Raw genomic sequence first — 15,120 nt, 5'->3', positions numbered from 1 at the left:
AATTGACAGGCCTTAGATTTGTGTGATTTATCGTATATCCAAAATTTATCGGATTTCTTTTAGTGCCCATGTGGATGACGTCGCATTTTTCTTTGTTTAGTGCCAACTGCCACTTTTCGCACCATACAGAAATTCTCTCTAGATCATTTTGTAATTGGAATTCATTGTATGATGATTTTACTAGATGGTAAATTACAGCATCATCTGCAAACAATTTAAGGGGGCTGCTCAGATTGTCACCTAGATCATTTATGTCACTCAGGAACAGCAGAGGACCTATGACACTACGTTGCGGAACGCCAGATATCACTTCTGTTATACTCGATGATTTACCGTTTATCACTACGAACTGTGGTCTCCCTAAGAGGAAATCACGAATACAGTCACACAACTGAGACGATAATCCACATGCACGCAATTTGATTAACAGTCGCTTGTGAGGAACCGCATCGAAAGCCTTCTGGAAACCTAGGAATACGGAATCGATCTGAGATCCCTTGTCGACAGCACTCATTACTTCATGGAGATAAAGAACTAGCTGTGTTGCACAAGAACGATATTTTCTGAATCCGCGTTGGTTAGGTATCAATAAGTCATTTTCTTCAAGGTGATTCATAATGTTCGAGTACAGTATATGCTCCAAAATCCTACTGCATATTGAGGTCAGTGATATGGGTCCGTAATTCAATGGGTTACTCTTATTTCCTTTCTTGAATATTGATGTGACCTGTGCTACTTTCCAGTATTTAGCAACAGACCTTTCGTCAAGTAAGCGGTTGTATATGATTGCTAAGAAAGGCGCCATTGTGTCTGCATACTCTGAAAGTAACCTGACTGGTATACCATCTGGACCGGAAGACTTGTTTCGCAACACCTAAGATATCTAATTTTATGTCACTCATGCTAACAGCTAATTCTGTAACATTTATTTCATCTTCTTTCGTGAAGGAATTGCGGAAATTCCATCGCTATCGCGCAGTGACGGTATTGACTGTTTTTTTGCCACTGGTGTACTTTACATACGAACAGAGTCTCTTTGGGTTTTCTATCATATTTTAAGACAATGCATCATTGTGGAAACTATTAAAAGCATCTCGAATTGACGTCCGCACTAAATTTCGAGCTTCCGAGAAACTTAGTCAGTCTTGGGGATTTTGCATTCTTTTGAATTTGGCATGCTTTTATCGTTGCTTGTGCAACAGTGTTCTGACGTGTTTTGTGTACCATGGTGGATCAGTCCCGTCTACCTATTAACTTATGAGGTATTAATCTATCTATTGCTGTCGATACTGTATCTTTGAATTTGAGCCATATCTGGTCTACACTTACATAATTAGCTTGGAAGGAATGGAGACTCTCTCTTAGGAAGGCATCAAGCGAATTTTTATCCGCTGTTTTAAATAGATATATTTTACGTTTATTTTTAGTGGTTTTCGTTGATATGGTTTGCAGCCTCATTACAATGACCTTGTGTTCACTAATCCCTGTATCCGTCATGACGCTCCCTATTAGAACAGGATTATTTGTGGCTAAGAGGTCAAGTGTGTTTTCGCAACCATTTACAATTCCAAACGGTTTGTGGCAGCATTATCGGAGGAGGAGAACACCTACAGTTACTTGCAACATAATGAAGCAAATGCTCATACAGCCAGCCGAACCCTGTAGTATATCCACACAATCTTCACGTTTGACGGAATTGTTTGCAGAGGTCAGTCTGCCCGCGGCCCTAACTGGCCACCTAGGTCATCTGATCTGTCAGTGTGCGCTTACTCTATTCTCCAGGCCATTTTTATCTGCTCCACCTGGGGCGAAAAGAGTCAGGGGTTAGCAATTTGCACATACACTGAGGTGACAACATGGGATGGCAATAATAGACTCTGCACACAGAATGGTAGTTGGACCTAGACGCGTGACATTCCGTTCCGGAATTCGTTAGGGAATTCAATATTCCGAGACCCACATTGTCAAGAATATGCCGAGAATACCAAATTTCGGCCGGCCGGAGTGGCCGAGCGGTTAAAGGCGCTACAGTCTGGAACCGCTACGGTCGCAGGTTCGAATCCTGCCTCGGGCATGGATGTGTGTGATGTCCTTAGGTTAGTTAGGTTTAAGTAGTTCTAAGTTCTAGGGGACTCATGACCACAGCAGTTGAGTCCCATAGTGCTCAGAGCCATTTGAACCATTTTGAATACCAAATTTCAGGCATTACCTCTCACCTCGAACAACGCAGTGGCGACGGCCTTCACGTAACGACTGAGAGCAGTTACGTTTGCTTAAGAGTTGTCAGTGCTAACAGACCAGCAACCCTGAGTGAAATAACCGCAGAAATCAATGGGAGACGTTCGGTGAATATATCTAATAGGACAGTGCGGCGAAATTTGGTTTTAATGGGCTATAGCAGCAGATGACCGACGCCAGTACCTTTGCTAGCGGCACGACATCGCCTACAGCACCTCTCCCGGACTCGTGACCATATCGGTTGGATCCTAGACGACTGGAATACCGTGTAGTGGTCAGATGAGTCCCCCATTTCAGATGGTAAGAACTGATAGTAGGGTTCGATTATGGTACAGACTCCACGAAGCCATAGATCCTAGTTGTCAACAAGGCACTGGGCAAGCTGGTGGTGGCTCCATAATGGTGTGGGCTGTGTTTATACTGAATGGACCGGGTCCTCTGGACCACAAGAACCCATCATTGACTGGAAATGTTTATTTTCAGTTACTTGAAGACTATTTTCAGCCATTCGTGGACTTCATGTTCCCAAACAACCATGGAATTTTTGTGGCTGACAATGCGCCATGACATAGCATCACAACTGTTCACGATTTGTTTGAAGAACTATCCTGACATTTCGACCGACTAATATGGCTACGCGCATCGCCCGACATGAATCCTATCGAGCATTTATGGCACATAATCGAGAGGTCAGTTCTTGCACAAAACCTTGCACCGGCAACACTTTCGCATTTACGGACAGCTATGGAGCCAACATGGCGCAGTATCTCTGCAAAGGACTTAAATGAGTTGTTGAGTCCATGCCATGTCGAGCTGCTGCTTGGAAAAAAGATGTCCAACACAATATTAGGAGGTATCCCATGACTTTTGTCACTTCATTGTATGTATGAATGTATTTTGTGTGTGTTATGAGTGTGTGCGTGTGTATAGGTCGACTGAAAATGGTGATGTGATTGAAACTGCCATCGAGAAGTAAAGTGGAGAGTGCAGTTGCTTTTGGCCGAATACAATGAATTTTTTAGATATAGTTTGCATGCTGATCAAGCACAATATTTTATTAGTGACGGTATCATATTTTGATTTCCCCGCACTGAACTGTGGAATATAACTTGCTGTAACCATAACAGTTTTTCTTATGAATTTTTCTTGCGATATAGGGTAGCTTGATGACCCTCCCCCCCCCCCCCCCACCCCCACGCCCAGGCAGCAAAACCATCTAACTGCTGAGGAATGTAAAAAAGTATGTGTTTCAAAATAAATGAATCATCTGCGCAGTAAAGCGACGCGTTTTTGCACCGTGAATTTGAGTCAAAGCTAAACTGTAGATCTCCACACCATTGGTTTGATTTTGAGGATACAGTTAGAAAACTAAGTACATTTTATTTAAAACCAGCCATGTCATATGGATGTACAGCTGTGTGACACATATGTAAACTGCTACAGCAAACGTCGTTCTTCATTACACGTATTCGAATAGTTCGTTAATTGATATAAGCGAATATGTTTTTCTCTTTATTCAAGCGGCGGAAAACTGAAGATATGTTGTTATAGCATGTTGAACAACTCTATCAAACACTGTTACACATACTTCGCATTTTTACTGAAACAGCCGTATTACGATTCGAAAAGCAAAAGACACTTCACGACTTATTAAACTGAAACTATTGACTGTCGTATTAAATAGTCGTTAATTATCATCATCTATCTACTAACAGTTGCTTCCGTCATCAATTCATATAATGAAACTGCACCTATAGATCTGACCTAAATGTTCATTTGTAACAGCTAAATATACCATGAAGATGGCTAAATTATAATGCTTCCGGACACTTGAGGAAGTGAGACATTGCGATGGTCGAGTATGTAAAGTTCCGGATGAATGTCGGAGTAAACCTCCCATTATGTCGTCTGCTTCCTGGGAGTCTGCGTCATTTCGGCCTCACTACCGTGAATCGTAGAGAGACGCGAGCAAGGAAGGCTCACCGGACTTTTCTTCAGAGCCTATCTGCGGCACGTTTGGAGGAAACTGCGGTTGCAAAACTGTCAGCGACCGCAAGATAGGAAGAGCTGCGCAATCGGCTGCGCGCAGGCCCGCCTTATCGGCGTGCACCGGCCGCCTCCTGCCACTTCCGGCCGCCGCACATACGCTGCAGTGGCCGGACACGTCACTGTAGCTGGGGCTCCACCATCCGCTTGGGTATGCGAAACTGTGGAAACGTCTCGATGGTTCTTCATTCTCCGTATCACTGCCCACAAGATACTCAAGCGGGCAGGAAACAATCGCTGTTACAGCAAAAAATACCTAAACGACATTTCCCATACATTGCAAGTATGAAGCGTGCCTTTGCCTTTCGCGGGGCACTGATCTATGGATTTATCATCCGAGTACACCTAATGATCCAACCAAAAATTTCAGTCTGAGGACCGCATATTCAGCTCATCCAAACAATGAAATGGCACAACGAGAAAATTCGAGAGATTAGAGCTAATACTGAGGCTTGCCAGCTTGCATTTTCCCCACGCGCCGTCAGCGAATGAAACAGGAATGGGGGATCAGTTAGTGGTACCGGAAGAGGTACTAGAATTACCCTCCGCCTCACACCTTTACGTGGCTTGCGGAGTATGATTCGTCTTATAACATTAACTGTTACGTTTCATAGATACATCAGAACGTCAGTTTTTCGTAGTAAAATCCGAGGTACGATCAAAAAGTTTTCGTTTGAGGGTGTTGCTGCAGCACATATGCATCACAGCGCGACTCCGACGCGGATATATAAGCACCGACACATAGGCAAGTGATCAGCGCAGCATTAATGTCCGTACGACTTGCGTAAGGGTAAGGAGAACTATGGTCACGTTATTACCAAATGGCTCCAAGAAGAACCAGGGTGTTGCTACTCATTTCTTAGCTGCCAAACGGCAAACAACGGTAGACATCCATCGGAGAGTGAAGAATGTTATAACAAATCATTTAAGTGTACGACGCCTTCTGTAGGGTGATGTTTAAAATTATGAGATTAGTCCTAACAAAGTCTAAAAGATCCCAAATGAGAAACAAAACCAAATATGAATATTTTAACCTTTAATTATATAGAATATACACTACTGGCCACTAAAATTGCTACACCAAGAAGAAAGGCAGATAATAAACGGGTATTCATTGGGCAAATATATTATACTAGAACTGACATGTGATTACATTATCACTCAGTTTGGGTGCACAAGTCCGGAGAAGTCAGTACCCAGAACAACCACCTCTGCCTTAATAACGGCCTTGATACGCCTGGGCATTGAGTCAAACATAGCTTGGATGGCGTGTACAGGTACAACTGCCCATGCAACTTCAACATGATACCACAGTTCATCAAGACTAGTGCCTCTCGTATTGTGACGAGCCAGTTGCTCGGCCACCAATGACCAGACGTTTTCAATTCGTGAGAGATCTGGAGAATAAGCTGGCGAGGGCAGCAGTCGAACATTTTCTGGATCCAGAAAGGCCCGTACAGGACCTGCAACATGCGGTCGTGCATTATCCTGCTGAACTGTAGGGTTTCCAGGTATCGAATGGGAGGTAGAGCCACGGGTCGTAACACATATGAAATGTAATGTCCACTGTTCAAAGTGCCGTCAATGCAAACAAGAGGTAACCGAGACGTGTAACCAATGGCACCCCATACCATCACGCCGGGTGGTACGCCAGTATGGCGATGAGGAATACACTCTTCCAATGTGCGTTCACCGCGATGTCGCCAAACACGGATGCGACCATCATGCTGCTGTAAACAGAACCTGGATTCATCCGGAAAAATGACGTTTTGCCATTCGTGCACCCAGGTTTGTCGTTGAGTACACCATCGCAGGCGCTCCTGTCTGTGATGCAGCGTCGAGGATAACCGCAGCCATGGTCTCCGAGCTGATAGTCCATGCTGCTGCAAACGTCGTCGAACTGTTCGTGCAGATGGTTGTTGTCTTGCAAACGTTCCCATCTGTTGACTCGGGAATCGAGACGTGGCTGCACGATCCGTTACAGCCATGCAGATAAGATGCATGTTATCTCGACCGCTAGCGATACGAGGCCGTTGGGATCCAGCACGGTGTTCTGTATTACCCTCCTGAACCCACCGATTCCATATTCTGGTAACATTCATTGGATCTCGACCAACACGAGCAGCAATGTCGCGATACGATAAACCGCAACCGCGATAGGCTACAATCCGACCTTTATTTGCATATCACAGCACCTTCTTCCTGTTGGTTAAATTTCGCGTCTGTAGCACGTCATCTTCGTGGTGTAGCAATTTTAATGGCCAGTAGTGTATTATAGAAGGATTGTAAGGAAGAACGAGGGGATTATTTTGTGATGGTAAGTGGTGAAGTGGTGAGAAGGAAGTGTGTTGTGGCCGGGGCTGTGGTGGCGGCACCTGCTGGTCGGTGGTGAGGGTGACGCTCTGCCCCTCGACGAGCAGCAACTCCGCCGTGGCGCCGCCCTGCAGCAGCCCCGTGCGGATCTCCGGGCCGCGCGTGTCCAGCGCGATGGCCACCGGCCAGTCTGCGCCGATCGCGTGGCTGTAGCGGTCCACCGCCTCGCGCACCAGCCGCACCTGTGCAGCGGATGCCAGCGCTGCACTCGATCTGCGCACTCTTACAGCTTATGTCTGTGTCTGAAATGACAAAATGAGGGTGGACCCAGCAGCGGAAACAAATATTAACAGTTTACGCTAATAAATTAACATAAACACAACAGAAACAGTACCAATACAGTGGTATTGACGGTTGAGTAATTTGTTAACGGTTTCCTCCTTTTTTATTGTAGTTTTCTTAGTGCTAGAGAATAATATAGTAGCAGCAATTTTGTAGAATTACAATTATTTTCTAAATGTTTATAAGTACCATAAAGAAACAAATAATACATATATTGGGTGTCTCTCCTAAGGATCATGAGGTCATTTTCTCTTGTGTTTTGGCAGAGTTTTGGAATTTCTTTCTTGCAGTGTGTAGATGTAGTCAGCCCAAACAAATCTGCTTATCAAGTCCTTCATGCGATGCCCAGCGTCGGTGGAAAATGTAGGTTTTGTTTCCCGTTATAAAGAAAAAGATTTTTAAAGTGGAAGTTTACGTGTGCATCCGATAGAGCGGTCCCAAATTAGTCTAACGCCTTAGTGAAATGCATACATTTGATTATTGTTTGTACTGTCGGAATGTCCGACAGAACGGACATCACTTAAACACATAAATTTCAGTAATAGGGCGAATGCTCCTTAACGTTTGTTTCATTGCGGATGCGATACCATCAAAATGGCTCTGAGCACTATGGGACTTAACTTCTAAGGTCATCAGTCCCCTAGAACTTAGAACTACTTAATCCTAACTAACCTAAGGACATCACACACATCCATGCCCGAGGCAAGATTGTGCTACTATCGTCCGAACTCGTAAGAGAATTAATAATTTGTGAGCAGAGGGTTAACGGACGAGGAACGCTGCATTGCAGCATGGGGTGAGATGATGAGTTGATCACGAGACCGTGTCCAGATGACCGAAGCGGTTAAGGCAACGACTCATGAGAGGTGGAGAATACGGTTTCGAGTCCCGGTCCGGCAGGAATTTTCAATTCTCGCGTTGCATTACCACAGTGCCCGGTGCGGCTGGAAGTCCCGAAATCCCACCCATCCCTTCCCCTTCTTACCCCATCTCTATTTCACAAAAAATAGCTCGTTAGTTGTTTTATCAACATGTATTAACACGAACAATTAACTTCGTAGAGTAATCAATACGGCAGCAGCGAATGAGCAGTGTTTCTGCGTGGCGTGGGGCATAGCGGTGCTGTCCTGCTCGATTACGGGTTATTCTTCGTGTTTTACTTTCCCTATTAATGCAAATCCACTAGACTAATTTGGGACGACTCTGTCGAGTGGGCAAGTAAAATTCCGCTTTAAAAACCATTTTGTTTGCAACGTGAAACAAATGATGCTTTCTGTCGACGTTGGGCGTAGCATGAAAGACACGATGAGTACTATTTGTTTGGGCTGAGTCCAATTACTCGTTGTAAAAAAAAGGAAATTGCAAATATCTGCTAAACACCAGAGAAAACTCGCCTGACGACTCTTACGAGAGACATCCTGTATTTATTATTATCGATAAAAATTTGACTGTATGGCCTACGTTACCTTTCTAGGTAACAGGCTGCAATATGAAAAACAAATAAATAAAAGAAATATTGCATACTTTAAATGTTGGAGAAAGATTAACGCTAAATATACACAGATGTCAAATACAAACATGCCTCATAGCAACACGTCCTCATAAGGACACTGTGTTTCAGCGTATTAACCAGTATGAATAACGTTGTTCAATTATTCGACAAACCTAATTTTCTGATGTTGGGTATAAGCTTCACTTATTGAATTTTTCCTCCAATCTGGTTAACATAAACTTTAATTAAAAAATCGAAAACGAAAAATTTTCGCATATATATTTATGTGTACTCTTTCTTGTTCTCATGTGAGGTATCCGTCCCGCAAAGTTTCTTCAACTGTTTCCACTACACCTTTTAAATACAAAGCACATATTCACTGAGAAAATGTTTTCGTTTTTAAAAATTGGTGGACACATTCTTCAGTATACCGAGGTATTAGAATAAGGTCCAGCAAAAAATAAAATCAACAAGTTAGTAACTAAATAAATAGGGGAGAATAATGTGCATTGTTAATAGGTAATGGTTATAAAATCTCAGGGAAGTCTTACCATATATGGAGTCGTAGACATAAAATGAATGAATATATTTAAAATGTGATTTCATTAATTCTAGGTAATTTTGAAGCCGTGGATCAAATCTTTACAAAACCGAAGTATACCAGGCAATTAGGTACTAAGTTCAGCAATCTCTGAATAAAGAAGTAATATATATTTGCTGCAGTAGTAGAACTCAAAGCCTTCATGGTATTACTTTCGTTACTGTAACTAAAACCAGACAGATGAAGTGTTATTGATAAAATTGTCCTTGGAACCAGTAACTCCCACAAACCCACAGTTTCAGTAATATTTGGAAAATGTATAATCAAATCACAGTGGTCAATCGTATGTGTTAGTGGACACTACAATTGAAAAGAGAACCAAACCACGTTTCTGTAAAGAAAACACAAATAATTGTTTAAATAATATTTAACGGCAGTCTGTTATCATTCATCATGAGCACGCATGTACGAGAATGCTGGTTCATTTATTTATGAACCAACTATTGCTTATATTTAGTTAAATGAGCTGAATGTAACAGAATGTTTATCACATTTCTTTATTTAAATGTTGTAATGTATTACTGTAGTCCAGGAACTGGTCATGTTGAGTCAGATGAAGTCTGTAGCATTCAGCAATTTATCTGGGGAACTATAAATAAAAGTAATTCATTTTAAATAAAATGACAACTTTTCTTAAATATTCTTAAATGACGTTTGCAACAAAAATTTAAATCCAGACACATATGGTAACCGTAACAACAGCATTGACACTTAATTAATCTTTATCGCAATAAAATGTGATTTATGCGGCAAAAGAAATTAGTGCCCATACATGTGAATTAACATACTTTGCAGGTGCAATACCTGCTTTCATGTTTGAATTCAGTTAACTGTGCCTCACTCAGGAACATAGACTACTTAATTCACTAATTAAAAATGGCATTCAGCATGTCATATGGATATACGGTTTTTAAGGTTTCGTAGCATTTATTACATTCAACTTACAATTATAAATAGCACATCAAATGAAAGAGCAACTCAGAAAGTTTCGTTTGTACAGCTCTGAGCAAAGGGAACGGTATGGAGCGACCAAGAGTGACTGAAGAACGTGTTAAAGGAGTGAGAATCTTTCACGCGTAGCCCCAAGAAATCAGTTCACAAGGCTAGTCGTGAGTCAGCAGTTCCAGTGACCTCTGTGTGGAGACTTTCAAGGAGACGCTTACAACTACGTCCTTATCGTTTGCAGCTGTTACAAGTTCTAAAGCCTGCAGACTACGCTTTACGTGCCAGCTTTGCAAAAGAAGTGTTGCTGCAAGACGATGAAGATTTTCTGGATCGTGTCGTTTTCAGTGATGAATCGACATTTCACCGAAGCTGAAATGTGGGCGCACATAATGTGAACTGAATGTTTCGTGTGCCATATCCCGGCGAAAAGTTTATGGACCTTTCCTTTCCAGTGAAGCGACTGTAACTGGTGTTTCTTACCTCCTCAACTGGAAGAAGCTGAACAAGAGAAACTTTTTTGGCCGTAAGATGGTGCGCCACCTCACTGGCATAACTCAGTGCGCGATTGGTTATACGACGCTGTACCCGACCATTGGATTGGCCTTTCACAGACGGTCTGACGCGATGCAATTTTTACCTTCTGGGTTCATAAAGGATCGTGCGCATGTGTCTCCTCTACCAGCTAATCTACACAACTGCAGAAACAGCATTGTTCTAACAATTATTCCAGACACACTGATCAAGGTTGGGAAGGAACTCGCCTATCAGCTCGATATTTGACGAATGTACTCACGATGAACACTTCAAGAAAAACTGTTTGAGTTGGTTTTTCATTTGCCGCATTATTTAAAACTGTAAATTGGATGTAATAAATGCTACAAGGCCTTAAAACCCGTATATTCATTTTGAAACACCCTGTATTAAACGTATTATTTTCTACCCTTTAGAGACGAACGCTTAGAGGTGTAAATACGCGATTTGGATTTTAATCAGGTCATCAATATTACGTTGCCTTGAGTTTGGCGCGTTATTCATCTGTGATATTTGTGAGCAAAGGAAAAGCCAACGTTTTCGGGGCATAGGGGTTAGGGTTGTTCACATCCATCTCTATCCAGGAGTTAGCCCACCAAAATCCGCATGAATTTCGCTATAAGGCAGATTCATGATACCTGCTCCATCTTGTGGTTGGCAACAATTAGACTCGTTTAGCGAATACGTCAGGTATTCTCCCAGTTGCATGAACTTAAATGTAACGCGGCAGTATTTAGCCTCCATGCATGTAATATTATACCAGTTCGTTTGCGTATTTTATTCGATATGAGACCGCGATTGGCAGTGGGTGATCAGATAACTGATCCTTCTTTTGGTTGATACTGTACAGCATCACGCACTAATATTTTTCTGTAGTGTTACACGCCTGAGATTAATTTGAGCTGAACTCTGACTGTAGGGAATGGTGACGGTTACCCGTTCCTGAGAAGGACGTGATAAGCAGCACAAAGGCCGTTTGGAAATGTAGACGTGTCATCTTCGACCGATCGATATATGTTACTGCTCTATAGAAAACAGTGTGGAGGCAGCGGCTTATAGCCCTACGGGCGACCCCTGTGGCGGAACCAGTGAATTGAGGCTAAACGCACTCTTGCAGCTAAAAAAAACCAGCCAGAGTCCAACAGTGTTGGAGAGTGATAACACCTTTAATACGGAAGAATGCCTAACGGCGAGCGATGTTTCCCGCCAAAAAGCAGAGAAGTGAATTTGATTGGTGGAGTCTTTAATCGTAGGAGGAGCTTTTGAATATTATAGAACAGTGACCCATACGGAGTATGAATTGCAGACTATAGGCTGGAAGCTTCACGGCCAGTGTAGTGGGAGACACTGCTCTTGTAACGGTTGTAAGGATTCGTTGCGGGGAGACCACATGTGGACGCAGCGAGCCTCGCTGGAAAGAGTGTAAGAGACTCTTAAAAGCGATTCATACGGACCGCGGCTTGGCAGGCAGGGAAACAATCACAACAATGTGTTGGTTCCGGCTGCTAGTTCTCTCAGCTCTTTACTGACACTGTCAGGTATTCGGTTCCAGAGGGCTAATCAATATGAACCAACTACGCGGAGTGGCTACGCGGTTTTAGGCGCCATTTCATGGACTGCGTGACCCCTCCCGCCAGAGGTTCGAGTCCTCCCTCGGACATGGGTGTGTGTGTTGTTTTAAGCATAAGTTAGTTTAAGTAATGTGTAAGTCTAGTGACCGATGACGGAAGCAGTTTGGTCCCATAACAATTAAACCACATTTGAATATTTTTTTGAATATCAACCAAATTAATGTATCAGTCTAATAAACACAGGCGCGGCTTTGAGCCATTCTCAAAGCTAGATTAAAATTAGCATTTAACATTGTTTGTTGATTTAATACATTTATTTCATTTCTCCGAAAATAAATATCTAGGTGTATTCATTCCAGGAGGATATATGTTCAACGTTATTGATTTCCTGATTAAGCTAGTGTCGAGCGGCATGAAAGGGAAGCAGTGGTTGAGAAGGGAGTGAGGCAGCGTTGTAGGCTATCCCCGATGTACATTGAGCAAGCAGTAAAAGAAACAAAAGAAAAATTTCTAGTAGGAATTAAAATCCATGCAGAAGAAATAAAAACTTTTTGGTTTGCCAACGACATAGTATTTCTGTCTCCTGGAAGAGCAGTTGAACGGAATGGACAGTGTCTTGAAAGGAGGATATAAAATTAAAATCAACTGAAGCAAAACGATAATAATGGAATGTAGTCGTGTTAAATTAGGTGATGCTGAGGGAAGTAGATTATGAAATGAGCCACTTAAAGTAGTAAAGGAGTTTTACTGTTTGGAGAGCAAAATAACAGATGATGGTCGAAGATTAAATGGCTAGATCACGCAACTAATGAGGAGGTACTGAACAGAATTGGAGAAAAGAGAATTTTTGGCACAACTTGACTAGAAGAAGGGATCGGTTAATAGGACACATTATGAGGCATCAAGGGATCACCAATTTAGTACTGGAGGGAAGCGTGGAGGGTAAAAATCGTAGAGGGAGACCAAGAGATGAATACACTAAGCAGATTCAGAAGGATGTATTTTGCAGTAGTTACTCGGAGATGAAAAGGCTTGCACAGGATAGAGCGTCGTGGAGAGCTGCATCAAACCAGTCTCTGGACTGAATGCCACAACAGCAACAAAGTTACGCATATTTAGGCGAGCTATCGGCCACTAGAATTGGTACAAGGTAAGGTGAATTTGTTTGCGAATTTGTGCGGCCCCAGGGTCGATAGTACGACGTGGCAGGGCGGGCCTCAATGGCGGCTGAAAAAGATGGTTCAAATGGCTCAAATCACTATGGGACTTAACATCTGAGGTCATCAGTCCCCTAGACTTAGAACTACTTAGACCTCACTAACCTAAGGACATCGCACACATCCATGCCCGAGGCAGAATTCAAACCTGCGACTGTAGCAGCAGCGCGGTTCCGGACTGAAGCGTCTATAACCGCTCGGCCACAGCGGCTGGCTAATGGCGGCTCCAGTCGAGCATGTGCGGCAGCAAAGGATCGGACGTGGAGAATATCCCGAAGCTTGGAACTTGGATGGCTGTTACTCGCGTGTCCTTTGTGCAGGAGATGCTCCAAGACATGACGGAGTATCAGACAATCTTAAAGATGGCTAAGTTACAGCTCTTGTGAGTAACTCACAGTCAGATATTAGCGCAAATCTAAATAAGTCTGCGATCTCAAAAAAATGAGGCACATACAATGACACAACAACACCTCAATAACTTTACAATTGCAGAAGTTAATATTTCACAGTGAATAAACTTTACACAATGAATCTATGAATTAACAACTTTTAAGCTCTTCATGCGATCTCGAGAAATGGTATCTCGGATGATAGCATTGCTCTATAGATATCATCTGCATCTATTTTATTATTGATTTAAGACGTCTTTTATATCGCTTTCATTATGCAAATGTTTGTCAGAACATCCTATTCAGCCGGCCGAAGTGGCCGTGCGGTTAAAGGCAGTCTGGAACCGCAAGACCGCTACGGTCGCAGGTTCGAATCCTGCCTCGGGCATGGATGTTTGTGATGTCCTTAGGTTAGTTAGGTTTAACTAGTTCTAAGTTCTAGGGGACTAATGACCTCAGCAGTTGAGTCCCATAGTGCTCAGAGCCTTTTGAACCTTTTGAACATCCTATTCTCCACATTTACACAGGAAATTAATACAACATCAGTATCTCATATTTTGTCATACTTGTATATTTATTTACTGAAACTTTCGGTATTTTGTCAGTCACTTTACTTAAATGTTGATCACAAGTGCTGTTAAGAAACTGTGCTATTTTAAAACTGGTCAATCGCATGTTGTTTAGCGGCCATCACAATTGAAAAGAGAAACAGAAAATAGTTCTGTTAAGAAGGAGTAAATAATTGTTTAAATAATACTTAGCGATAGTCTGTAGTCATTTGACGTGAGCGCACTTGCACAAAAATACTGGCATATTTATTTATGGACAAACCTTTATTATAATTATTGTAAATTATTCGAGTGTGACAGAATGTTTATAACAGTTCTTTATTTTTAAGACCTGTCTACAGTGACGTGCACAATTCAGTCGTATGGCGGATAACGGCCGCTACAATCGGCTAACTTCTGAAGGGACTTCATAATTCGAGAGGTCTAAATGTGCTCCAAAGCAGGACTAACGTTTTCCCCTTGATTTATAGAACTGAAATAGGCAGAATATAACTTACTGTTCTTTGCAACGCGTGTGTTAAATTGTAAATCGTCATGCTGAACTCTGAACTCTTCTGAGGTGGTGAATATTTCGTGTATTTTGAGCTTGTAATGGACTTAGTTCTCGCGTATCTTTGATGACTGTATAGTTTGGAGATTTTTCTACCATTCTCGCAAAGCCCTCTACGTAACTTTACTGCATTTGACAACGGCATTTTCCGTCTGTATTTTGATTGACTATCGTAGAATCACATTCCGTTTATTTTAAATGTCCTTCCTAGAACAACCTTTATTCAGTTACAGATGTTCTAACAGAACCCTTTTTATTAAAACATTCATTTAACTTTACTTTGTATATCTGTGTATTTTATTAACTCGCAGTTCTA

The 15,120-nt window shown here is 42.3% G+C and overlaps 1 protein-coding gene across 1 annotated transcript in view; it reads right to left on the bottom strand.

The window, feature by feature from the left end:
- LOC124775440 (pyruvate kinase-like) overlaps positions 1 to 15,120 on the bottom strand; it is a 147,876-nt gene that overhangs the window by 124,633 nt on the left and 8,123 nt on the right. The window contains exon 2 of the mRNA XM_047250276.1: positions 6,660 to 6,839. Coding sequence (XP_047106232.1) covers positions 6,660 to 6,839 — 180 coding nt within the window. The remainder of the gene's footprint in view (positions 1 to 6,659; positions 6,840 to 15,120) is intronic.

This window comes from Schistocerca piceifrons, chromosome 1, assembly GCF_021461385.2.
Source record: "Schistocerca piceifrons isolate TAMUIC-IGC-003096 chromosome 1, iqSchPice1.1, whole genome shotgun sequence".
NCBI classification, from domain to species: domain Eukaryota; kingdom Metazoa; phylum Arthropoda; class Insecta; order Orthoptera; family Acrididae; genus Schistocerca; species Schistocerca piceifrons.
Note: the sequence above shows the minus strand (reverse complement) of the source record. Positions and strands in the feature narration are given on the sequence as shown.